Source organism: Drosophila pseudoobscura, chromosome 2, assembly GCF_009870125.1.
Source record: "Drosophila pseudoobscura strain MV-25-SWS-2005 chromosome 2, UCI_Dpse_MV25, whole genome shotgun sequence".
NCBI classification, from domain to species: Eukaryota; Metazoa; Arthropoda; class Insecta; order Diptera; family Drosophilidae; genus Drosophila; species Drosophila pseudoobscura.
In genome coordinates, this window is record NC_046679.1 from 15,528,219 (window position 1) to 15,553,880 (window position 25,662).

The 25,662-nt window shown below is 43.3% G+C and overlaps 3 protein-coding genes across 8 annotated transcripts in view; 2 read left to right on the top strand and 1 right to left on the bottom strand.

Annotated features, from left to right (window-relative positions):
- heph (polypyrimidine tract-binding protein 1 heph) overlaps nt 1-5,330 on the bottom strand; it is a 173,994-nt gene extending 168,664 nt beyond the window's left edge. The window contains exons 1-2 of the mRNA XM_033383690.1: nt 4,829-5,330; nt 3,380-3,550 (exon numbers count right to left, since the gene is read on the bottom strand). The gene's annotated coding sequence lies outside the window, so the exon portion shown is untranslated. The remainder of the gene's footprint in view (nt 1-3,379; nt 3,551-4,828) is intronic.
- LOC6897352 (putative inorganic phosphate cotransporter) lies at nt 356-12,131 on the top strand. 5 transcript variants are annotated; one of them, XM_015181933.2, is made up of 4 exons: nt 356-574; nt 10,407-10,511; nt 10,579-10,715; nt 10,776-12,131. In XM_015181933.2, exons 2-4 carry the CDS (start codon nt 10,490-10,492, stop codon nt 12,102-12,104), a joined length of 1,488 nt encoding a protein of 495 aa, XP_015037419.2. In that variant the 5' UTR covers nt 356-574; nt 10,407-10,489; the 3' UTR covers nt 12,105-12,131. The 5 variants fall into 5 exon arrangements, with proteins under 5 accessions (XP_015037419.2, XP_015037420.2, XP_033239612.1 ...); XM_015181934.2 differs by lacking the exon at nt 356-574 and adding an exon at nt 6,015-6,202; XM_033383721.1 differs by lacking the exon at nt 356-574 and adding an exon at nt 6,015-6,202 and having other exon boundaries at nt 10,416-10,511.
- A 7,536-nt stretch (nt 12,132-19,667) lies between these two features.
- Nucleotides 19,668-23,733, top strand: LOC6897353 (uncharacterized). 2 transcript variants are annotated; one of them, XM_002137470.3, is made up of 2 exons: nt 19,668-19,750; nt 22,728-23,733. In XM_002137470.3, exons 1-2 carry the CDS (start codon nt 19,732-19,734, stop codon nt 23,621-23,623), a joined length of 915 nt encoding a protein of 304 aa, XP_002137506.3. In that variant the 5' UTR covers nt 19,668-19,731; the 3' UTR covers nt 23,624-23,733. The 2 variants fall into 2 exon arrangements, with proteins under 2 accessions (XP_002137506.3, XP_015037422.2); XM_015181936.2 differs by lacking the exon at nt 19,668-19,750 and adding an exon at nt 22,459-22,549 and having other exon boundaries at nt 22,623-23,733.
- Nucleotides 23,734-25,662: the final 1,929 nt, after the last annotated feature.

Genomic DNA, 25,662 nt, shown 5'->3' on the forward strand with positions numbered 1-25,662 from the left:
CTCAAGGTCAGGCGGGCCCGGTTGAATTTTCGAAACTGGGCATTCAACTTGATAATTTATGAAACGCGTTTCGCGGGTATAACTAGCGAAGGGAACAGCACACAGGCCGATCCGCAAGCGTGGCTCCAGATCATTCGGCACAAGAAAGAACGAAGGAGAGAGAGAGAGAGCGCGAGAACAGCGAACAGAGGGCTTATCCAAATATGGAGCACGATATGCGTCTCTCTCTCCCGCTCTAGCTGTCTGTTTGTCTGTCTCTCTGTTCTGCCTGCGTGTGCGTGTTGTTTTTTTTTCTGCTACTCCAAAAGATCCATTGATCGCGATAACTCCGCAGCAGCGGCAGCGGCAGCAGCAGCAGCAGTCGAGCTTTACTTTTAGAACAGTTTGCAAGGGGTTTTCGTGTGTGTGCGACGACCGTCATAAATTTGCTTTTAATGATTTGATTGCCGGGCCTCGTTTGCATTCGGCGGGTAACCATTTTGTACTCGCATCATCATCATCCCCAACAACTGGAACCGACGACGACGACGAAGTTCTTTCAACCCAGTGACTCAGTTTTTGGTTTTATTTTCAGGTAAAACGTGTTTCAAATTTCAGCTTATTGCACACAGCCTTGACAGTGAAACAAATGGAATGATATGCGGCATGTAAATTCAGTTATCAAAAGCAGCAGCAACAACGCAGCAGCAAGCCTCTAGAAGCGTTTGCATTTGATAGTCGCTAATCGAAGATACCCTGTAATTGGTTAAAATCGGTACAGTCGAAGTCACAGCTGTCTATAAAGAGCAGCGACCGTAGGGAGTCGTATTAATTTTTATAATCAAAATTATGATATACAATTTAATTTAAAATAATTATATTTTTATCAGATATAACATTTATTTTTTATTTTTACTAATTTCAGAAATAATATTATTTTTTTATATTTTTATAAATATCAGAAATAATATTATTTTTTTATTTTTATTAATATCAGAAATAATGTTTTTTTTTACTAATATCAGAAATAATATTTATTCATTTTTTTATTAATATCAAAGAGATTATACTTATTTTTACTAATATCGGGAATAGCTCCTTAATTTTTATTTATATATAAAAAATTAATAATTTATTTTAATTTTAAATTTATCCAAAATCCAAAATTAATGTTATTAACCAATTTTTTTACAAAAAAGTGATAGCATTATCTATTCCTGTTACAGGCTCATACCTCTTATTTCTGATCTCTAGTAAAAATCATCTAATCTCGACCATTTTCAAGAGATCTTTAGAATTATGTATACCCTTATGGTTTTTGGTTTGGTTTTGGTTTTTTTTGTTTCGCTAGAACATAACCCTATTGATCTGCCGATCCCCTGATTAAATACCGCATATACCCCCAACTACTCCCCTCACTTACAGGATACGAAAGTTTTGCTCGCGAACCAGAAACAATTTCACTTAATGGCTGATAAGCGAAACTAAAGGGAACGGGAACCGCAGAGCAGAGCAGAGCAGAGCGCACTGATAACTACGATGTGCACGCGACTTTTATCGGAATCTCAGTTGATGGATGGGGGGCGGGGCTTGAAGGGGGGCACGGCCAGACAGAGGACACTAACAACTGTTAATCAACAAATTGATGACAGAATCGGAACACACATGCGGGTGGGTGCCACATTTCATTTACTTTCGATTTTGCACAATAACGGAGAAGGGGGAGGAGCAGTGGGCGGGCCTACTGCGGGAGGCTGCAGGGGGAGGGAGACGGGGACGGCGGCGTCAACGACAATTGGAGACTTCAACTAAATCCGTATACGGAGAGGCCCCCTGAAGCCAGACGCTAATTTGATATTTTAATGGCTTTTTGTTTGCAAATTACGTCTGGCCCCGACGATGCGTCGCCCTGCAAAACGCCACCTCATCCACAGCTCTCCCTCTCTCTCTCCCTCTCTCTGTCTTGCACTCCCTCTAAATGAGTCGTTTTGTGTCTAAAATAACGGCGCTTGTTGTACGACACGTGATACATCCACACCCACACACACACAAGTGCTTAAATCTAGTTACTTTTATTATAAAGAAAAGGCGAACACGAGGATTGAAGTACCGCCAAATGAGTGCCATTTGTGTGCATGAGCAGGGGCGGAGTGCGGAGTGAGGAGGGTGAGGAGTGCAGCACAAAGAATGGGTAAGGGTAAATAAATTCCTTTAAAGCGAGAGCCAATAAATCTTTCAGTACTTGCCACTTGCAACATTTCCACTCCTCATTTCCCTAATTGAACTACACACACGCACACTCCACTCACAGTGCACTCATTAGCAGCCACCAACACAATATTAAACAGAATTCTCTGGGCTTGCTCGGGGTGGGTCGGCCTCCCAGCTGACCCTGAAAAGGCCTGAGCAGGTGCCGTGCTGCTGCGGTGCCGAGAGCCCCCGAGAGCCGGGTCCAAAGCCACAGGCAAAATGTCAACAAAATGAAAAACCTACACGGAAAAGCACAGCCACAAAAAGTCAGAGTCAGGTGTGTGTGTGTGTGGTGTGCATGCGTGTGTGGTCGAAACCACAAAACCAAAGCAAAGCAGTTCATAGAGTGAGTGAGTGAGAGAACGAGGGAGAGAGGAGATCGCGCAGTAACCGAAAAAATATGAAAATTACACTGAGCATGCCAATGAGTCAGCGAAATTATGCAAAAAGGAAGCGACGGCAATAAAAGTGGAACAAACGAAAACGAAAAACGAAAAAAAAAAAACACACAGAGGAACAGAGGGAAGAGCAAGAGTGAGAGAGGATTCAGGGCCCGCAACGCGGTGTATTTTTACAAGGTGAAGCCTTCGTGAAGCGCACTCTGCCGATAGTCCCATGCATTGTCATGCCCGAGTGTTCGATAATGAGAGCGGCGACTCGAGAGAGCGGAAAAATCTCACCCTATACAAACACGCCTTCGGTTCAAGATGATGATCTGGAGGGCTAAGGTAAATCCAAGGTGGAATTGCACAATAAGAAAGAAAAAAAAACAACATAAAGTAAATGCCATGAGTGTGTGGGTGCATGTGTGTGTACGGGGCAGACGAAACCGAAAACAAAATAAATGTTAAAAACAACAACACAAAGCGCAATGCATGAAATAACCGTTCAACAATGAGAGCAGGAGCTGCAGACAGAGAGGAAGAGAGACAGATACAGAAACAGAGCGGGCAGAGCGTAAGATGATGTGTGCGTGTGTGTGTGTGCCAGAGAGGGAGGGGTATACAAAATAGGAGTACAGGCAACAGGTAAACGACAGGCAAAAACCAAAAAGGGAAGCAGGCAAAAGAGCAGTTATGATAAATACAAATGAGTATTCCGAAAACAAAAGCAGTTTAAAATAAAATTAAAAGATAAATATAAAACTTACAAATTGATTGCTGTTGTGGCTCTTGGGAGCGGGTTAAATCCGTTGCACTCCGTTGTTCAGTTGTAAAGATCCGAGTTGTTGGTTTTGTTGTTTTCTTTTGATATTTTTGTATTTCATTCACTTTTGATATTTGGGGACACGTTCATAAAAAGACGCTACACAATGTGGGGACTGAAAGAGGGGCGAAAAATTATATTTTTTGGCTAGAACACACTTTAACACAAACACGCGCGGACTTTGGGATACCCTGCTATTCAGATTCTTTTATTTCTCTATGAATAAATGGCACAAAGGGCTTTGCAGTTCGTGTGGCTTTCACCACAAGTTGCGGCAGCAATAGGAGGCATGGCAAGGGATGTAAACCCCAAGTGTATGCAGGGTATCAAGGAGCACACATTCACTCAAAAACGAGTACAATTAGAAATACAAAAACGAATAACGCCACACACTGGCAGTCTGTTTCCATTTTCCTTGGACAATGCGATGGATAGCGCGTGTTCCACTAAAAGGCGGACTTCCTGACCAGGTGACCAGCCCAACACCCCACTCCCCTCCGCACCACAGCGTGCAACTTTTCACCAGAGACAATACGCCGCGAAAAATACCAGTGGACACACGGAAAAAAAACCTACCGAAAAGCGACCGACAAGGAAATGTTGCCGAAATGACATAAATTGCACAGGGGCGTTGTGCGTTGTGCAGGGGGGACTCGACACTCACTGCACTGCAGTAAAACTCAAATTGAACTGTTATTAAATTATAATTGAGTTTTTTTATGAGCGGCCGGCCTGCATTTGGCGGTAAAAAGTTTTTGTGCTCTCTGTTTTTGTCGCTTTCTTATTGGATTCTTTCACATTCTTTGAGATCACTTCTTGGCTTTGAGCACATTTTTGTGTCCTATATTCTACACTCTTCTTTTCCTGTATTTCTTACTTTCGGTGATCACACTGCTTGCCGTGGTACCCTTCCCACATACTGACTCGTTTTGCACTGCTTTAAGCTTCTTGTGGAAATCTTTCCTAGCACTGCTTTTTTATGGATCGCAGCTTTGTTCTCCCGAGCTCCTTATGTGGCGTTCATTCTAATTTCCTTTTTTACACCCTGCCCCGCTATGGCTTCCTTTCGCACTGTTCCCCTCTCAGAACAACCCTTAGACCAAAATTCAGCGAGCACGCTTCCTATCGCACTCTTCCTTTCCTTCCTTATGCCGTATTCTTTGCCAATCTTGCCTCTTTCGCTCCTCACTCGATCTCTTCTTCCTTTCACACTTCTTTCCTTTGCACACGATTTCACACACAGCTTTATTTAATTTGTTGCTGTTGCCCTTTTTTATAACTGCCTTCTTTCATACGTATTCAAATTTCAATTTCAGAGTTGAACACGCACGAGGAATGATTGCCCAGCGGCTTTTGTTGCTTGTGTGTTTGTTTAAACAATTTAAGCACTCACACAAATATGATAAAATGACGTCGTTTTGTAGGCGGCGGCGGGGCAGAGTGGCGGCGGCAGCGACGACGACGCGACCCTTCTAGTTTAACTGTAATTGTTGACGCGCTTTTGCGTTTCGCGATCTATCAACTACTAGGTAATTTTTGCCCTTTTGGCTGATCTTTCACGGCTGTCGCGGGTTTAGCGGGCACATGCGTTTACGGGGATTTTCAAATGAAAATGAAATCAATTGCAATCCAATTGAACACTTTTCGCGGCTGTTTTGTTTTTGTTTTCCACCGAAACACGCACACACACCAGAAACTCAACCGTCAAAAACGCCGCTCGTTGTTGTTGTGGGGATATATCGATAGCGGGGCCGATGTTTCATACACGATCACTTTGTTTGTTTTTGTGGGGTATATTAACGCACTTTTCTGAATTCAGAATAACATTCGACGGTATTTTGTTGTTTCATTGCTCGCGGCCGATGTTTCATTCACGATCACGATTTTCGGGGCGGGCGGCAAGGCCGTCGAAATGTTGCTGGAGCTTCAAAATGTTGCTCTCTTCTCATTTTTACGTGTCAACTGTGAGTTTCGATCAATTTGAGTGGAAACTTTGAATTTGCCGGTTGCAGGGTATTGAGTATGGAACTTTCTATGCCCTATGTGCTTTACCTAAAACTTACATTGAAAGGTGGCAGAGAGCGTCACCGAGTGAGAGCTAAATATCTTTTCATATCGATGCTTTTGTTTTTAATAAAACAATATAATATTGATGTTATGGCTGGCGCTTACGGCTGAGATTGTTTGAGTGTGAATCCCATTTTTTGAGTGGGCGCTCAGCTTTGCGTGTCGTTGGATGAGTTTTGCGAGAGACATGCTCTCTCACGCCACATCACGCTCTCGTGATCATCTGTTGTGCGAGTGCTATAGCAGTGATCTTGTGTCAGTGAGGAATGTTTATGGCGGTTTGGTTTGAATTTGAATTTCTTCAGTATCAAAAACAAATCGAGAAAATGCGGCATTTGGTGAAAAGTTTACCACATTTTAAGGTTAAGCAAACACATAGACCCAACATAAGACACTAATTTGCGATAAAAGAAACCGTTTAAGCCCAAAGCAAACATTATTATCTTGCTTTTGTAGGGCCTCACGCGTGACGCGCCTCACGACGGCGACTCGAATTGATTCGCTGGCAATTACGGGTGCTAGAACTGAATCCATTCGCACACTCACATTCGCCCGCAGCGCGCAAACACAAACAGAACGAGCGATCGCGAGCACCGCGCCAGCCAGAGGCAAAGTAAAACTAAATTAAAAATCGTTATTAATAGAAAATAAAAAACAACAACAAAACATAAGCCTCTACATTGTATCGAAATAACAAAGTGTACGTACAACGTGGTGCTGCAAACAGTGGAACGAATGTTCTGTGAATCTGTGAATCTGTGAATCTGATTCTGAATCTGAATCTTTTAACTATGGGAAACAAGTGAATCTGAATACAATTTATTTATAACTTAATCAACAATGTTGTCGGAGTATCTCTGTGTGTGTGCCGAAATTTATTTTCTGAAACCAAGAAACAAAATATCTAAATCTCAATGGCATTGTATCCGATTTGTTTTTAATAAATTTCGCACAAAATACTCAACAAAATACTCGTACATATGTAAGAGCCCTCAAAGATCGTTGGGGATCTGCCCTACCCTCCCCCCACCCCCCACCACACTCTGCTTTTGGCCGAAGGAAAGGGGGTGGGGAGGGAGGGGTTTTCGGGCTGAGAGTAATTTGCAAAATGTGAACTAAAATGCAAACAAAACTATTCGAATGTGCAAATATTTGCACAATGGGCCCCCAAAAAGAATGGGCCTTTTACTCATAAAAACCCCCCCCGCACACACACACACACACACACGCACGCACACACAACCAAGGACACAAGCCATTGAATTGATTGTTTTTTATACAGGGTATTCAACAGGTGTTGGGGCTGTGCTGCATTCGTCATTGCCACAGATCGGCGTCTGTTAGTCAACCTTTTGTGGGGTTTGCTTGGGTTTTCGTAGGGCTATATATAGCTTTTATTTTATACAGTCATAAATATACCCCTTGTCCAAGTGTCCATGAAATTCCATAGAATTTAAAACAGGGTAATGCTCAGAATGACACAAAATTGTCATCATTTATTTATAAAAATTAAATAAAAAATAATTACACAAGGCAATTAAATGTATCTTTTGGATTGCAGTTGGCACCACACCAAAAATTAGATTGTAGATACTTTGAATCTGGAAAGTAAACCCAAAAACATTCAAAAACCGCCTTGTGGTATCTCATAATTTTCACTGGGAAACTGCAGCTCTAAAATCCACAAGAATTGATGATTTTCAAAGAGAAATGTCTAGCCTTTCATAAGATTTTTAATTTGTGACCATATAGTTCCTATAAGTGGAGATATACCAAGATAAAGTTGAAGTTTTCTACCAATTTAAACGTTCCTAAGTTATTTTTTTTTTAAATTTTGTGTAAGAAAAAGTCAGGCTTTAATGGCTTTATCCAAAGATATTATGAGGAATATATAAAACCCATTTTATATTAGGGAATATTTGAGGACTAAGAGGACTTTCAGTTCCTTAATTTCACTCTGCCTTGGGAGGGTATGCCCAAGTCCAAACCATTCACAAAGTCTTCACTTTTCATAGACTCCTCAATATACATGTATTTTATGGTCTATCTGTTAAACAATTTCCATCGAGATAAGATAAAAAGTACATCAAAACTAAAGCAAAAGCGATTATGTCTCTGGCGATAAAATGCTTTGGCAACCATCGAGGCCTGGAAAAAAAAGGTCTGTCGGTTGTATCTTAATCTTTTTCTGTTCGAATTTCATTCCGAATATAGATCATTCTGCTAGTCGCTAGAGGCTTGAATCTGTTACTATTTTCGTCAAAGGTGGACAAATGCAGCGCCCACTCCCCCCTCCATTTGGGGCGCCTCTGTCGATTGGCAGGCTTCCACACGTTGCCAACTATTAGAACAATTGAAAAAGAGTGGGCGGATGGGTGGGTGGGCGTGTGTGCACTCTCGAACTGAAAAGTATCTTGTTAGCCGCACAGATACAACTGTAAATGCCGAGATTTGTATTCAGATGCACTCTCTTCTGGTCTCTCGTTTTGTTTATTTCTCCTCTCTGTATTTTGCGTATTGTCGAGAAAATTTACACACGACTATAACTGGAGGAGGCACCGAATGGAACAGAGCCCCAGACAGGACCCAAAGCCAGAGCCAAAGCCAGATTCAGATTCAGAGCCCAGGACCAAACAGAACCAAAAATTTCTGGAAATAACAAACCCAAAAACATATCCAACAAAAAAAAAAATAACAAACAAACAAGAGAATTTTCATGGCAGCAATATCCGGATAAAGGGCTCCCAGTGTCTGTTTTTGTGTCCGTGTGGCAACAGAGGCAACATTGAAAATCTCTCCCCACCCCTAGTGTTGCAGTGGAATTTTTGTGCCAGCAAAATATGCCCAAATACGGACAATACTGCCTCCTCTGTCATCAATCTGATTAGGATATGTCTGTCCCTATTTCGAGGCCCCCACGGATGACCTCAACTGAGCCCAGAAATGTTCATTAAATCGTTGCCAAGCTCCCCCATAGAACATGGAATATGTTTAGATCGGCACAAAATTGTGGCAGATTCTTCCATAAACCAGCCAAGATCCAGGGTTTATTGTTGCACTGGAATGTGGCATTGTTTCTCGACACAAAATTGTCCACTTCAGCAGTTTTTAAGTGGAGAATTATTCATACTTTGTCCACAAGAACTGATGACTCCAGAACAGAATCTTAAGTGATCGGCATTCACGATTTGCACGAACTTTGTTTGGGTCACGACTTCAATAAATGGGAACTTCAATTGATTTGTTGATCGAAAACGAACAGAAAACGAAGGAGAATTGTGTCCTCAGTAAAAGTATCCACTTGAACACAAGATTGAATCATTTACTGATGGATATGATGCCTTAAATCGCATTCAAATGAGTTGAAAACCTCAAAAAAGAGTTTTGATCTTGCAAATCGGTAGAAAAAGTAGCTTCAAAAGGTTCCAAAAATTACTAGATTAAGGTATTTCTATGGAAAATTCTCTCTCAGAAAGGGAACACCACATTTCATAGTGCAAACCAAAACTTTTTCCTGGGAATTTCCATTATGTTCCACTGCAAAATCGTACAAATTTAAAGTAAAAAAATGACAAAATAAAGCGGTTTTTTTCTTCTGAAAATATACCTAACTTTTCAGTCCTATTTATCCCAATTCTAATCCTAGATAATGCCAGAAAAAACCAATTTATTCCCAAGTGACAAAGAAATAAATGGTTTTCCCGGCCAACCATTGAAAAGCCGATTCCAGCATAACCTGAGGCCATATTTAAATGTGATTAATGTTCAAATATTATGCCTTAATAACTCTAAAAAATGGTTTATATTTGAACAAAAAAAAATTGATGGTTTTTTTTTAAAATTAGGCACATTTTCTTGGGTAAATAAAAATTTTAAAATATAACGTTAGCCGATTTTGGTTAATTTTTTGGGATTTGTTTTAAGACAATTGAATATGTAGGAGAGACTTTGTGGAAGAACTTGTATCTTGAAACAGCTTTCTTATAGCAGATAATAATAGGGGAAAATATGAACATAAAGTACCAATATTATATTTTTTGTTGAATTTTTTTTTTAATTTAAACCTCAAGTTTGGATCTTACAAATACATTTAAAAATAGCTCAAAGTTTGATAATACGAACGAGAGTTTTTCTATGGACTATTCTTTCTCTCAGACAATGAAATTACAGTATAATCCGTTTATAATGGACAATCAAGGGACCGACTTATACCCAGAAGACGTTCTAACCAAAAGAAGCTAAAAAAAATATTTTTCTAAATTTCTTTCATGGTTGCTAAGTTCGTAATAGGTTTTAAAATAAACCAAATTAATTTTCTAGTCAAACAATTTTTTTTTTCTAAATTTAATTCAATAACATGGGTCTTTTTTCATAAAAAGTCGTATAAAGTCCTGTCCGTCATCTAATATATTTTTAACAATGTTTTCTTCGGAAGGTTCCACCCAAATCGCCACTCTATTGTCAATAAGAACATATTTATACAGTTCTTTCCTTGAAATCGGTAGTTGATTTTTCAGAACTCTTGCCGAAACCAATAGAGGAATGTCATCTTCTTTCTTTATCACTAGAGATTAAGCATTATTTCGCTGAATTTTTTTGAAAAATATGATAGGTTTGTCGCTAAAAGCGGAAATTTACTAAGCGGAGTTCCTTTCGTATAAGTTTGTATGGGGACCAACCAAGTCATCGAATTTTTGTCGCTATAAGCAGAGTCCGTATAACCGAATTCTACCGAATATCGTAATGAAAGTATATGAGAATCGGGTTTCATTACCTTTAACCCATATACGATATTCCCAGCTATCTTTATGGGCCATAAAAATGATCTCATTCCCAGAAATAATTGCCGTTTAAGCCCCAACAGCAAATAAGCCACCAAATCTCATAGATCTGTATCTTTTCAGCTTCCAAAGAGCTAGCCAAATGCCAAAGAACTGCCAACAGAATAAGAATCAGAATCAGAATCACATTTAAATCAGGAACTGCCATGGAGGAGGATCTCGAGAAGGGTGAGTGACAGAGAGAGAGAGTCCAGTGAATGTTGTGCCCTTTATTAATCGTTCAACCCGTGGACAGTGCCACGCCTTGGACTGCGGCATCTGCAGGCCGCGCTGCTCTTCATCGGACTGGCGGCGAACACAATCCTTCAGCTGAATGTGGGCGTCACCGTGGTGGCCATGACCAATGCCACATCGATCAATGAGGACACGCCCGTGGGTAAGCGAAGCAGCCACCGTTGACAGCCCCCTCACAGTGCGGTCTCCCTCTTGCAGCACTACAACTGGACGGAGTCCGAGAAGTCCTACATCCTGTCCAGCTTCTACTGGGGCTCCACGCTGGCCCAGTTCCCCGCCGGCTACCTGTGCAAGCGGTTCGGCTCGAAGGCGGTGCTCTTGTGGGGCACCCTGGGCTCGGCGCTGCTCAGTGCCGCCACGCCGCACAGCATCTATGCGGCGGGGTGGCAGGCCTTCTGCCTGATCCGGCTGCTCCAGGGCCTGTGCCAGGTGACGTGGCCCTGCATCCACCAGCATCTGGCCAACTGGGCGCCGGAGGCGGAGCGGACGCGGCTGGGGGCCTTCGCCTACACGGGCTTCGACTGCGGCAATGTCCTGGCCATGTACGCGGCCGGGACGATAGCCAGCTCGCCGCTGGGCTGGCCGGGCATCAGCTATGCCTCCTCGGGCCTGGCCCTCTGCTGGTGCCTGCTGTGGCTGCTGCTGGGCGCCAACCGGGCCAGCGAGACCCGCTTCATTGGCCAGGCCGAGAGGGAGTACATCATGGGTGATCTGCAGATGCAGATGAGCTCCAAGAAGAGGGAGCGACGGCGCGCCATTCCCTGGCGGGGCATCTTCACCTCGGCCCCGTTCTACGCCCTCCTGTGTGCCCGCTGCGCCGACACCTGGGGCCTGGCCACCATGCAGGCCGAGCTGCCGGCCTACCTCAGCGGGGTCCTGCGGCTCGAGATGCAGAGCAATGCCGTCTTCTCGGCCCTGCCCTTCCTGCTGATGTGGGCCATGTGCTACGTGTACCTGATCGTGGCCGACACCCTGCTGCAGTACAAGTGCCTCAGCCTGACGGCCCTGCGAAAGACGTACAACAGCATCGCCCTGTGGGCGCCCGCCTCCATAATGCTGGCCGTGGGGTTCGTGGGCGTCGACCAGAAGTCGCTGGCCCTGCTCCTCGTCACGCTGAGCGTGGGCGTCAGCAGTGCGGCCACCATCGGCAGCGAGCTGAACACGATTGACCTCTCGCCCAACCATGCCGGCATCCTCGCCGGCATCCTGAGCACCTTCACCAACCTGGTGGCCCTGTGCACGCCCCTCGTCGTCGGCCTGCTGGTCACAGACGCCACGCAGCGCAGCGAGTGGCAGCTGGTCTTCAGCCTGGCGGCCGGCGTCCTCTTTGCCGGCAATGTGATCTACTTGATTTGGGGCACAGCCGTGACCCAGCCGTGGAACGAGCCGCAGGAGCAGCTGCAGCTGCCCGACGAGGAGCTGAAACCCTTCAAGAATGCCCGCCTGGAGATACCAGGAGCAGGGGGAGGAGCAGATGGAGGCGGAGGTGGAGGCGTAGGATTAGGATTGCATTGTAAAGACCCATGAGAAGATTTATTTTACTTTTGAGCTTTATTTATTGGATTTTATCAATGGGCGGAGCGGCAGAAGCTGCAAAAGTATCTGCAGACCAGCACACAGATACACATGTGTATCTGTGCGATGTAAGTTTGTGGTGTATCTGTCGGATGCAGAGAAGTCTTGCAAAAATATCTACGAAAATGGAAGATGGAGATGCAGACTGCAGACTGCAGGATTTAAGCCAAGCAGTGACTAGGGAAGTAAGTATCTGTAAGATACTCAGTTGAGAAAAATACACAAATATGTATAAAATATGTGGAGATACTTTTCAGCCAACGATGGTATTCAAAATTATTCAGGCAAAGAAATGTATCTGCCAGATACGAATGCGAATGTATTGTCTAGATGTAAAAGTATCTAGAATCAAAAAATATATCTACAGTTGTGCAGGTATACTATTTGAATGTATCTTTGGGGCTAATCATAACACAAAAAAGTATCTTAGAGATGCAATCATATTTGAGACGAAAAAGTTACAGCAATGAATGACATTTTCTGCAGAAAAAAGCATATTTTTATACAAAAATATCTTTGAGATACAAAAGTATCTAACTGGAATTAAATCATAGATGAGCACCATATTTCAATATTTAAAAGGTTTATGTACAAAATAATCTGCGGGAAGCGCACGTGCATGTGTGTATCTTTGAGATGCAATTGCAAAATGTCAATTTGCTAAGCCTTCTGCCAATTGCCTAATCATAATTTACGACTCCGGAGCCTGGGCCGTGCCCGAGAGCGTATCCTTGGATGCATCTAGCAGATATAAATTCTTCTTACATCGGCTTAGGCATCTTTCTATCTTTTCTATCCCCACTCTCGAGCCCGTGTAAACTCCACACACCTGTGTGGCAGAGGGGGGTACCTACCCCTACCTACCTACATTAAAACGTAGTAACTACTACGGCAAGAAATCGCATAAATAAATTCCAACAGCTGCTCGCTTTCCCTGTTACGAGACAGGCGTTTGGTGTGTGCCGTGCTGCATATTTATAGGCGCATAAAATATTGTCGTTTATTTTTAATTTAATGACAAGAAATTTTCTGCCTCCCCACTCCCCACCGCTCCCCGCCCGCATTCGGTAATGGCCTGTGGCAATTGCAATCTATCTTCCTGTTCCTCTGCCGTCCGAGTGCGAGTATCTAACGCGCCGTTGCGTCCTTCCCTCTCCCAAAACAATTACAACAACAAATATCACATGAACGAGAAGCGATAATCAGCAACAGGGAGAGAGACAAAGGCCTCTGATAGAGGGGCGGGGGAGGGGTGCCACCGCAAGCCTCCACTCTGGTCAGCGCAACCATCTGTCAGATGGACAGCTCTGCTCTGGCTCCAGGCTGCTCCTGGGGGGGTTTGAGTCCGGCGGGGGACGGGCGACGGGGGGGTACTGTGTTTAGTGCGCTCCGGCACGTTGATAAAACATTTCGCTTCGTTTCGTTACATTTTATTTTATTTACAATACGCACGCAGTTTACTTTTTTGTACAGGGTATCCGAAGGGGCTCCAAAGGGGTATGCTGGATTTGTGGACAGGTATGGGACAGGTATAAGAATATCTGGAAGCTAAGCCAACGAAAAATAATCACAGTTTTAAAGATATAGAACTCCAAACTACACTCAGAGAAAAACAACCAAATTTAAGCCAAATATTCGGCTTTAAAATACAAAATTAGCAAGCAAAAATTAAAAAAAAAATTATTTTTAATAAGGCTAAATTTAAAACAATTACTTTGGTAGAAAATCAGGAGAAAATTTCATTCAAATATGAAATATATTGAATTTTTAAATAAATATATTTATTTTAAATAGGCAGCAAGCCCCCTGCACACTCGCTGCGCTGATGCGCCAACCCCTGGCTCACTCGCTTCGCTTGCTCACGCCGATATGAGTCAAATATTGACCCTAGACTTTTTGTATGCAATCGAGAGATCTTTAGATCAGATATTAGCATATTAATATCAAAATTTAAGTGAAACTGTTGCCTTTTTACAAACTTTAAGTCTTTAGTATGCCAAAAAAAAATCCCCCTTTAGGTAATCACAATTTTAAGCGTATAGAACTCTAATCTAGGTACTTAAATCTTCTTATAAGCCAAGAATAATAGCTCTCCGATCATTACTAAAAGAAGAGCAAAGAAGACCATGTTCTCTGGCGCCTTATTGTGGGAGTATTTTTGGACAACAGCTGGAATATGTGATCGACAGATTGCACCAGCACTACTGAACCCATTCAGGGGGTATCTGCTAGTCGTTAGGGGAGACCTACACCGCTCTCGGCCCCTCGGCGAGCGTTATGTATACGCCGCGTGGGTCATCAGGCAGGAGCATCATTTGGGGTCATTATTTGGTTACGTGCGCTAAATGAGACGCAACGACGGCCAGACACGCCCATCCGCCACATTTGAATTACGTGCGTGAAGATTACGTTATTTATAACAGGGCAGCCCCCCCCCCCCACTACCCACTACCACCTCCCCTACAAATGGGAGCCACCCCTGTGTGTGCATATGTTTTATTTCTGCGCTTTTAGCGAAAATTAAATGTTACGTTTAAAAGTTAACACCTTGTCGGCAGTCAGGCAGCGACTGCTAATGATGCTGGCTGATACAGAGGCAACTGCCACTCCTGCCACACTGCCACTGCCACTGCCACTGCCCCCGATACTCGTACTCCTTCGAAGGACTTAAGTGCATGGCGCATGACGGCGGGCCCTAATTAAAAGCAACCTCTCGCAGGCAATTCCACAACAACAAAAAGTGTACACACATATCGTATGTGTGGCAGGTAGCATAAGTAGGTACATACATATATATAGAAAAATCAACTTCAACTTCAACTTCAAGTCAAACTCAAACGCAACACAGACCGAGAAAGTTTTGCTCTTTCCACGAAGCATGTTGCACGTTGGGCAACTTTTTAGGCACCTGGACGCGTGTCTGCCGAGCGTGGCAGCTTCTAATTAATGTGCTTCATCCCCGAAAAACTAACTTTTCTCAGCAGCAGTGGCAGTGGCAGCAGTGGCAGTGGCAGCAGCACTCTCTCCCTTTGCTGCAACTCAAATTACAAAACGGAACAAAAAATGAAAAGAAATATGGCTGGCCAAAAAGGCAATTCATTCACCGAATCGTTTTCTATATTAAGTTAAAAATTTCATTTGCTGCATGCCCCATGCTTTAATTGCCCCATCTGCCACACAAAGCACATCCCCCCCCCCTGGCCACCCCCTGGCCAGCCAAGTGTTGCAAACTTTTAAATTAAATCCTTGTAATGCCTTTTTTGGCCAAATGGTCTTAACCCGAATCGACCCTGCCACTGCATGGCCACGAACCAGTTCTGGCCCGGCTTCTTGGCCCGGGCTCAAATTGTCACTCCGGCCGGAGTGAGCGGAGGAGCGCCAGGAAATGTGCAGCTTGAAGAACTTCCAAATTGAATCTTAATTGTTTTAGCATTCTGCTCATTGGCAAATTGGCTTGCTTATCACCCGAGCAAAAGTTGGGCCAAAAGCCCAGCCAACAACTTGATGTAATTCCATTTGCAGGCGAAAGATTTCGCTTCGTGCTGCCAAAGTTTGGCCTTTTTAATGGATACTCGTATGTGGAGCAATGCTCATGGGATAAGTACTTTATGCAATGGAATTAGGTGCGGCTATAAATCAGCGACTAAAAGGATTACGAGAACTAAAGACAATTTGGTGTATTCTCTGGATTCACAGGGTTCCAAGTTCCTCATTCAATAATACACAAAAGTTTTAGAGAATCATTTCTTTTTAGACCTCTCTGTGGAAAGGTATATAAGCATCCAAATTTATACGAGTATTCTATTTCAAAGACATACAAAATGCGAACGATAGAGGCCAATGGAAAGGATTATGGAACCCTAGGGAAAGGCATCAATGTCTAATGAAGAGAATGAGAGCGTCGTGGAATTCCAATCACCAGTAAATCAATCGACTCTGTGGGTTCGTATATGATGAATAATCTATATTTTCTATATCTAACATATGGTTACGGTTATAAAACAGAGAGTATTTTTACTAAACAGAGAGACTTTATTGAACGGGGGCTTTTTTACGAGTTGTTCCAAACCACTCCGCGCTGGATTATATTGGAAATAGTCAGTCTTGTATTTCCAATATAATCCGGAATGACCACAATAGTCTGCCTACTTAATCTCCAATCGGTAGACTATCATCTTTCTTTGGACGTTGACATGCAATGACTGCATCTTTCAAGAGGATCCCAGGCAAAACGCAGCCCTCTTCCCGCCCAACCGACCGAGGGGCGCTGCCGCATGACGCACGCTGCGTAGCCGAACCGAATGCGAGCATGCCAGAAAAATAGCTATTAGACTATCATTCGAGGAAAATTAGCACTAAAGTTACTAAGAAATCTTTGGTTATGCTCTCTTAAGAATTCCAAAATAAAAAAATGGTCTAGAGTATAAATTCTATTAGAAATTGTCCTTAAGAATATGCTTAAGAAAATTGCAGATAAATTATATTAAGGTCGTTTTAAATGCAGTAATCCCAGCCTTTTTATTGGGTACATTAAAATCGTGTTCCTATCGAAAATTTCTCTAATTTTTCCAATGAAAACACTACCTTTTCGACGTTACTTGTTTACACCTAAGTATGGTGGAGATTTATAACTAGTGGACCATAAGACGTTAGGATTTTGAGTGGAAATTGCACTGCTGACCTAAAGAAATATGCAACAGGCAGTAGGATGCATCTATGAATAAGAATGATAAAATACATGATAGGAGTAATAATCCATAAGATATCTGTAGACCCAAATAAGCATTAAAAACTGTAAAGTGATGAGGGAGGAATTGGATTAGAAAGCGGGCTAGAAGGACAAAAGCCTTAAGGGAAGAATGGGGAAATATAGGGGAGGAAACTATCAAAAAATGACTAAACTCGACGCCAGCACGATTATCGGCCGTCATTAAGGCTAAGGGTTCGAACACCAAATATGATATATTTTTGAAATATCTTACTTTTAAGTTTTTCTTGGGGTGTGCCAACAATTTTGTTCATCGAAATATGCACAGAGACTCGTAGCTGAACATTTATTTGGTTGGAAAACCCTCCTCCTGTCGTCTTATACCCGGTCCAAAAGAGTGAGGGTCTCCGGCAGGCCAATATAAGTCCCCACCCACAAAAATCCTAGTGCTGATTACGTGGGTCTACGAGGCAACTTCTATCAAAAGGAACTGATCATTACTTTAGTATTGCCAGAAATAACAAGAGTCCTTCATAACAATACAAATAATGAGCCGTCGCTTATGTAAGACCCAATTTCTATGGAGACCAATTATAAAAGCGATTCCATATATTTTGGTAATATTTTCCAGGTTTTAATAGGGCTCTGGCGTCCCCCCCCCAATAACCTTTCATTTAATTCTGCTCAATGCAGTAAGCATCACAAATTCCCGGGGGAAACCCAACACCCGACCACCCAGCCACCCAGCGACTTACTCCAACAATAGTTGGAGTTACTTGCATTTTCAGCCAATTTATTTGCATGCCAAATTGAGGCCAGAAGTAGAAGAGGCAACATTTTGCGTGGGAGAGTACATCGGTGTGACGAGAGAAGAATAATATTCCAGAGGGCAGGAGAGTACTCGTATTTTGTAGTCCTTTGTTGCCATAGCTGAATATTTTATGGCCGCTGCCTTGGCATGTGGCATGTGGCGGCTGCCAATTGCCAGCATTGTCAGCGTCACTCAGAAGCGTCAAAAAAGAATACAACACTGGGGAGAAAATGTTGTGTAAAATAAATAACTAAAGGGGACAATGACAACTCTTTGCCAGCCCCCCAGTGGCAGCCTTCCACACACCCCCCCACATATGACGGCGGTTTTTGTTTGACATGAAAGGCCCTGCCATCCCTCCCCCTTCAACCCCCTTTCCGAAGGTTCCAAGGGGTACTGCCAGAGGTACTGCCGGATTAAACGCACGCAAGCATCAACAATGAATGTAATTCAATATGCAAATTGGCTGCAACAATTTTCTACTTTATCTACTCTGTAACTCTGCAAAAAGGGTATATCTTTTGGCCGCAGACTCCAGTGGCGGTGCGACGAACGATCTGCCAGAGAGTAGCCGGGCTTTCGGTACGCCTCTCCACGTTTGGTGGCACTGAAATTGATTGGGAGGAGGCATGCATCACGGCTGGGATGGCAGGGTATGCATTTCCTTTTCAACAGCTGCCAGTCCGGGCACAGCAGCCCCACAGCAGCCCCTTGATTATAATCGCAGCCAACGACATGTACAATACACATAAAATACAATGGCAAATATTTAGCCGCTAGTCAAAATACAAAATTTGATCCGCTCTCCATTTTAGGGGGCCTTGTGGATACTATTTCGCTATTAGCTGTGGGCGGGGGCGGTGGCGACAGAAACCAATGCCGGACATGGACATGGCCTAATAATGCTGCCGCTGCTGTTGGGGTCCATTGAAATCAGTCACAGGATACAAGGATAGACAGATGGATGACAGGCTGCGGTCTGGCCCGACAGATTCCTTCCCTCTCTCTCTCTCCCCCAGTGTATCTGTATCTGTATCTGACTCGTGTAGTAATTAATTAGACTCGCAGGCATTTTATATGGACAAAGTGCAGTGCCGTTGCACTAATTGAACATGAACATGGCCAGAGCTTCGTTGATGGCCAAAAGCAGCAGCCTCTCTCCCTCTCCTCGGCCGCCCCTTCCCGCCGACTGGCCCCCCATTCATCAGGCATCAATGATGACGTCTAAGGGTAGGCCTGACATCACTCGAAAACTGCACAACGCACTCGGGGATGGCCACGGTTGGAGGGGGCTTTGACTATGGCTTGCCTCTGCCCTCCGGCCTGTCCTCTGCTGGCAATCTTATGCCAATCAATGGAGGAGTGTATCCGCATGTATCCACATGTATCCATCCTACCTGTGTGTGTGGCCTGCGGTTTTGGGGACTCTGCCTTTGGCAAATTCGTGCGTGCGGCCCCCGAAAATGCTCAAATTAAATAAGAACAAATCAAATATTTTGCAATTTCTGTGACAGCCAAAAGGAAATGGCTCGGAATCCGTAGAGAGTTGGATGCCAGTACCTAGAAATTCTGGCCAGCAGCCCGCCCTCAGACATTGATTTATGTGGTTTCGGTTCTACGGTTGCAACAGTTGATGATGTGAATGTGAATGTGAATGTGGAGGCAAGCTGCTCGTTCCATTTCTGCTGAGAGCTGCTCTGCGGCGTCTCTGTTTGGTGTTGGTGTTGGAGCTGTCGGTGTTTTGGGTTTATTGGCTGAAAAATTAAGTGGCTTTCGCTCAGTGTTGAGTTTATCATCGAGATTATGGTTTATGTCGTCGGTTTGGGTGGTGATGATTAAACAAGAGACTGCTGACGCCGGCAGTCGTCAGGCCCCCTCCTTCGGATCGCATTCAACCGATTGAAACCCAAGTAAGTAAACAAAGTCCCCCTCTATTATGTTTCCGAGAAAACGCAATTGTTTTATAAACTATAAGCAGGAATTATATTCCACTTGCAGTATCGACAGCCGCGACTACAAGTCGAGCGATCAGTTGTTCGTCAAGACTTGAACGCTGTGCCATGGAGAACGCCGAGGCTGGTGAGTGTTTAATAGCTCTGTTTTGGTGGGTGGTCTGGCCTAGCTAATTAGTCGGTAGCGGTGCACGGTGTACGATAGTCTATGGCAAAATTATGACAAATTAAAAGCGGCGCCGAGGCTGCGCGGACACCTGTCCCCCGCCTCGCATACATTGGTAATTACCCCGAACATTGCAATAACAAAAGGCAGCCAAATGGTGCCCGGAGAGACAGGGTCAGGAGCAGTACAGCAGCAGGAGTCGGAGACAGGACTAGGTCCGGGGACCAGGGCAAAAAGGGTGACGAGACAAAAGCAGTGGCTATCATCATCATCATCGTCCTCATCCTCATCCCCATCCCCATCGTCCGTTCCGTCACGGTCGTTTGTGGCTCATTGGTTTGCGTCCAGCTCGGGTTATTTTTCATGCCTACCCCTGGCAGGGCAGGGCAGGGCCCTGACCCACCCCTGGCCACATAAATTAACCGAAACGTATTAATTCTTTTTTACTTCCTTCTGTCCCGGGCTCCTTTTTTATATGCGTGCAAAAATTTATGCTTGAATTAAATATGATGACCAAAAAAGCAGTCGCCAGTGCCGCAAGGACACCCAGTAGTCAGAGCAGGGCAGAGCAGGAGCAGGGCAGTCGGCAAGGAGCGGCAGTAGCATTGCGGTGGTTCTCTTGTCCCTTATTTACACATGTACAACAGCGCGTATACGCATTGTAATGTACGACAGCCGGCTACAATTAATCTTGCCACGTGTTTTATGTGCCGTGCCTCCTTGAGTGGGGTGGGAGGCGGTCTAGGGGCACACTGCCAAGTGGCGAGTGGCGAGTGGGGAAAGATGCTGCGAATTAAGGAGACGACCATCATCCTGCGGCTGGGGTTATAATTGAATTTTCATAACCATTAACCGACGCCCGACTTGGTCATTATTTAAATGTAACGACGCTTTATTATTACCCCGGCAATCGAAAGTAAATGATTGCAACTTTATAAATATAAATCAAATTAGAAGAGGGACAGGAAGATGCCACAAGTAGCCGACGCCACCACATGTTGCATGGCCATTCGTCCAATGTGTGTGCCCCATTATGGCGGCCAGCAGCTAGGACACGGCCACCACATTAAAACGCCGGCATTTATAGCCCAAACAAAGTCCACTAAAAAGACATTTCCCCTCCCGCCGTGCACTGCTCTCCGAACGGGGAATAATGACATTCAAAATTTTACATAAAAGTACAGATTTATGGAGGGACTTCTGTGGCGATCATCTTGCGGGAAACCGCGTACTTAAGGCCATAAAAAACTTGAAACGCTATTCAAATGAGTTGCAAGACTTACCAAATCAGCATTCAAGGAAGTTGTCTTTAAGCTGAAATGAAATTAAGAGAATTAAAAGAAGGAAATAAGGGAAAAATCAGCGTTTATATCAGCTATCCCCCTTCAGATCCCATCATTTTTTCCGATAGATTTGGGGTTCCCACATTTTTTAATGAATTATGTATTTTATGTGCGAAGGAAAAATAGGTATTTTTTTAAGGATTTTTTAGGAGAAAAGCTTGCGTTTTTTCGAATATGCTACACCTCGTTTTTATGATTTTTGCAATTCTGAAAAACTATTAAATGTAGCTATCAATTTTTGGCTCAATTTTTGGAAGGTTAATGGTGCAGCTTGGGCAATGTAAATCTTTCAAATTAATATCTAAAATTGGTAATTTTTTGCTATAAATTTTGGTATTTTTTTTTGTGAAATTAAGACACTAACAACTCTGGAAAATTCGTATATCTAGGTGCATTAATTAGGCGTCATACAGGGTGCAGTTTATAAAATTCCAAGGCTAATTCTTATGTTTAAAGCTTAAATGCTGGGACTCTTCAGCTCTCAGATTGCCGCTGGCGTTTGCGTCATGCCACTTGCCGCTTCCAGGCACACACTGATTGAAGGCTGCTATGTGCACTTTGTACCTTGTTGAATGCAGATTCCACGGACTGTTTGTATCTTCAGATGATTCGCATCCCCCATGCCGTAACCATGGCAACCAAAAACAAATAAAATAAAAAAAAACAACAAATATTTCTATGTCTCATTTAACGCATGCTCCACACACACAAACAGCCACACCCACACCCACTCCCATAAGCGAAAAGGCTTACGAAAAATGTATTTGCATGTTCATGAAATTGACATTCGTAATTGGCATTCCTTCAGACATTAGCTTGGACTCCCTCTAACCTGTGCGGGCTTGCACAAGACCTCTATAGCTGTGCTCTTTTGCTGCTGGAAAAGCTACAATGGCAGTGCCGTTCATTAGCCAATAGTGATGTGCATTTTCGTCGATATTTCTTATCGGTATATCGTTCGGTGCCAATTTTGGTATTTTTTTGTAAAAAAAAAAGGGAACGTATTCCGAGGAGAGTAAAAAAACACTGGGCCAGAGATGCCTACAATAATTAAAAGTGGCGATTTTAGGAGGTTTACCTTAGCTGTTTATCCATAGCTTTCTATAAACTATACCTTATTCAACGCCTAATTAATGCACCTTTACAAATAAAATATGAAAAAACAGGAAATCATTTTTTCTCAGACTTTTTCTGAGCCTTGAAAAAAACATTGCCCAAAAAAAAACCATAATTCATTAAAAATTTGTAAAGATTCGAAAAATCGGTTTTTTCATCAAAAAAATAATGTTGCAAATGTTCGTATCAAGAGGAAAAAAAAGTTGCAGTGACGCTTTGTTCTTGGTGTTTTTTTTGTCCGATTTGAAAAAATTAAAACTCTCGAGGTTTCTTTTGCTTTTAAACATCGTTTTCTACTGAGGTACGTAGCATCACTAGACAGGCACTGGTTTCATCTCATTCTAATCGGCCACCACACCACCACACCACCACAGTCCTTGGTTCATTTTCTGCTAATAGTCAAGTGCAGTTTGTAGCATTTTGGTGGCATTCATTCGTTCATTTGGCACTTACAAAGATGGATGACGCTCTCTTGGCAGGTAAATTCGAGGTGGAAGACATTGTGTTTGCGGAATATCGCGAATACCTGCCATGGCCGGGCAGGATCATTAGGAAGCACGAGCAGAGTGCAGTCGTCCTGTTTATTTCCACCAACGATTGCCAGAAAATTAGCTATAGCAAGATCTGGCCCTACGACGATGAACAAAAGAAAAAATATGTCACCAAGGAATCCCTGGACTACGATGATTTTCGCTTGGCAATATTAATGACCGAGCAGCGAATGGGCGGCAAGGACACCGACATTCTCAACTATGTCTGGCAGGTGATGCATCCAGGCGCCGAAAATACATCACCATCGGTGGCCTTGGCCCCGTCCCCGGCCCCGGCCACAGCTCCGGCCCCGGCCCCATCTACTGCTCCTTCCACCAGCGGAGCCGCCGCTGCCATCGCCGCTCCAGGGACCCATCAGAGGGAAATCGAACTGGCCTACATGCGTAAGGTGCACCAGGAGAGCAGCTCCCTGCGGGTGGAGAGGCAGTTTGTGGGCGAAATCAACAAGCTGCTCAAATGCCTGACCATCGGCTACAAGAACTACGACGAGGCGCTTGCGGCCTTCGAGCAGCTCCTCCAGATGCCCGTCAGCAAGCTCCTGCTGCTGCGCAACTTCGAGGCCGTGGACTGCATTCGCCTGCTGTGCCGCTTCGCAGCGAGTGTGGAGGCCCACACTGTCAACCGGGATGCCGCCATTATGGTCAAGAGCCAGGCCAACAAGCTAATGGCTGGCTTCATCGCCTGCTTCGAGCTGCCGTACACCAAGGACAACTTCTGGTCCGAGTTCGTCCATCTCTCCGAGGTCTACATGCGCTACACCATGGAATTTATGCCCCGCCAAGCTGGCGCTGCCGACAACAAAGGAACTCCAAGCGGCCAATAATCTAATCTAATCTCAATAAACATTGAACATCGTATATACCCTCCTATGTGGCGCATTGAATATAATCGCATTGAAACATGGCTAAATAAATAAATAATCATGTAACATGAGTTTTCTAATGTTTTGTCAAGTGTCGGGAATGAGACCTCAAGAGTTCCGCGGGGAAGTCATGTGGGGTGGCTACTGCAAACACGATCGAACCCTGGCGAATTCCCAACCATGAAAGGAGATCGCAAAGTAAAAACAAGCGAGGGCAAAACAGATCGGCCGAGTAGTAACATATCTCTATGTATTTTGCAGCCCTGAACACGAATCCAAGGTCAGATTTGTTCCATTTCGACAGGTTTTTTTTTCTAACCTTAAATATATGGTGGAAACTTGTTTGAACAAATTTTTCAGAGTTGCTTGAAACTCGATACTCGGTAGTTTTTGGTGTAAGCACTAACCATACAGTATATAGATGTGCCAGTTCATACAACGAAAGCGTCACACACTGGCTAGCGCGTTCAGTACCCCAGAGTGACGTCATCATGAGAGAGAGAGCGCCTAGAGAACATCTTTGCATGTGTTAGTACACACTGTATACTATATGGTTAGTGGTGTAAGTTTAATCTGTGTAATCGATGTCTATATCGTAATAATCGATTCTTACGAATAATTATATTTCTTGCGTATCGATGTTTTATTGTTGCAAACTTTTTGATTATATATTTGCTTGAAAAAGTCTCAAGCAGCCGACTTTCTCTTCTTGTATGAAGACAAAAATTGCCAACAGTTTTTTTTATGTGTTCCTGCCTGCTCCACGGAGTCCGAGTGTTTTTTAGTTTTTAGAAAGCTAAGCAAATATTTGAAAGCAGTAATCAGAGGTTCCTCAGCAGTTAAATAAATAAATCTTGAAATGAAAAATCGAATTAAAGATCAAATAATTCGTTTTAGAAAATATTGAGAATCAGGTATATATTTATATTGATATTTTAAGATATGAATACTAATATTAGTATTATTAATCGTATTAGTATTTACTAATCGATTGTATTATAAGAAACTCCACTGTACTCGATATATCGATACTTGCCGTAGACACGAAGATGACAATCAAGAAGGAAGAACGAATAATAAAATCGTGTATTCGAAAGTTTACAATATAAAGAAATAAAGAAGAAATCATATCGTAATAAATAAATAAAAATCTATCCTTTCTACTGCGATTGATAATCGCCTTCAAAGCGACTTAAATGAGAGTTGAAATGAGTTTAAAGAGTGTAAAATGAGTTTGGCATACGAATAATCTTTCTTGTTTTTATCATTCTAAACGTAAATTTAAGACTTTCTGCCGCCCTTGTCGTACATTTCGCCTCAAATGGATGTAATTTTAAGAACGAATGACCTTGGAGTCCTTTTTGAACACAAACAGGCTGCAAGGTTGAATAAAGCTAAAGGTTTTCTACCATTCATCAAAAGAGTTTGCCATTACTAGAACACCGTATTGTACGTCTCGTTGGTGCGGCCGATATGGGAATATTGTTCATGTGTGTGGAGCCCATAGAATTCGAGCAGGAAATTCTAATTGAATCTATTCAAAAACTTATAGGCCACCTTTATGGCAAATACGAGCTCTTTCCCGAAATAGGGGACGCCCAAACTCCTTCCATCCAGACTTACACGTAGATTCCGTCTTATCCGCTTGCCTTCGTATATGGTCATATGCCATAATTAAAATTCCCTCTGCCACACCATATCCCCCCAAATATCCCTTGAAAATATGGCAATTATTAAAATTTTAAACACTATCTTATTTCGTTCCCCCCTCCTGTCTTGGTCCATTATAAGCAGATACTTTTTAATTAATTAATTAAATAAAAAGGGGGGATTCCTGCTAGAATATGCCGTCTATAATACCCATCCCATGGGCAAGGACATATGGGAATATGCGTGTTGAGTTTTTCTTGATTTTCAGATTTCTTGAGAAGCAAACAAGTCCTCCCCCCACGGAGGAACAATAAAAGTAGGACAAATATGTGTGCGGTCAGGCGATTGCT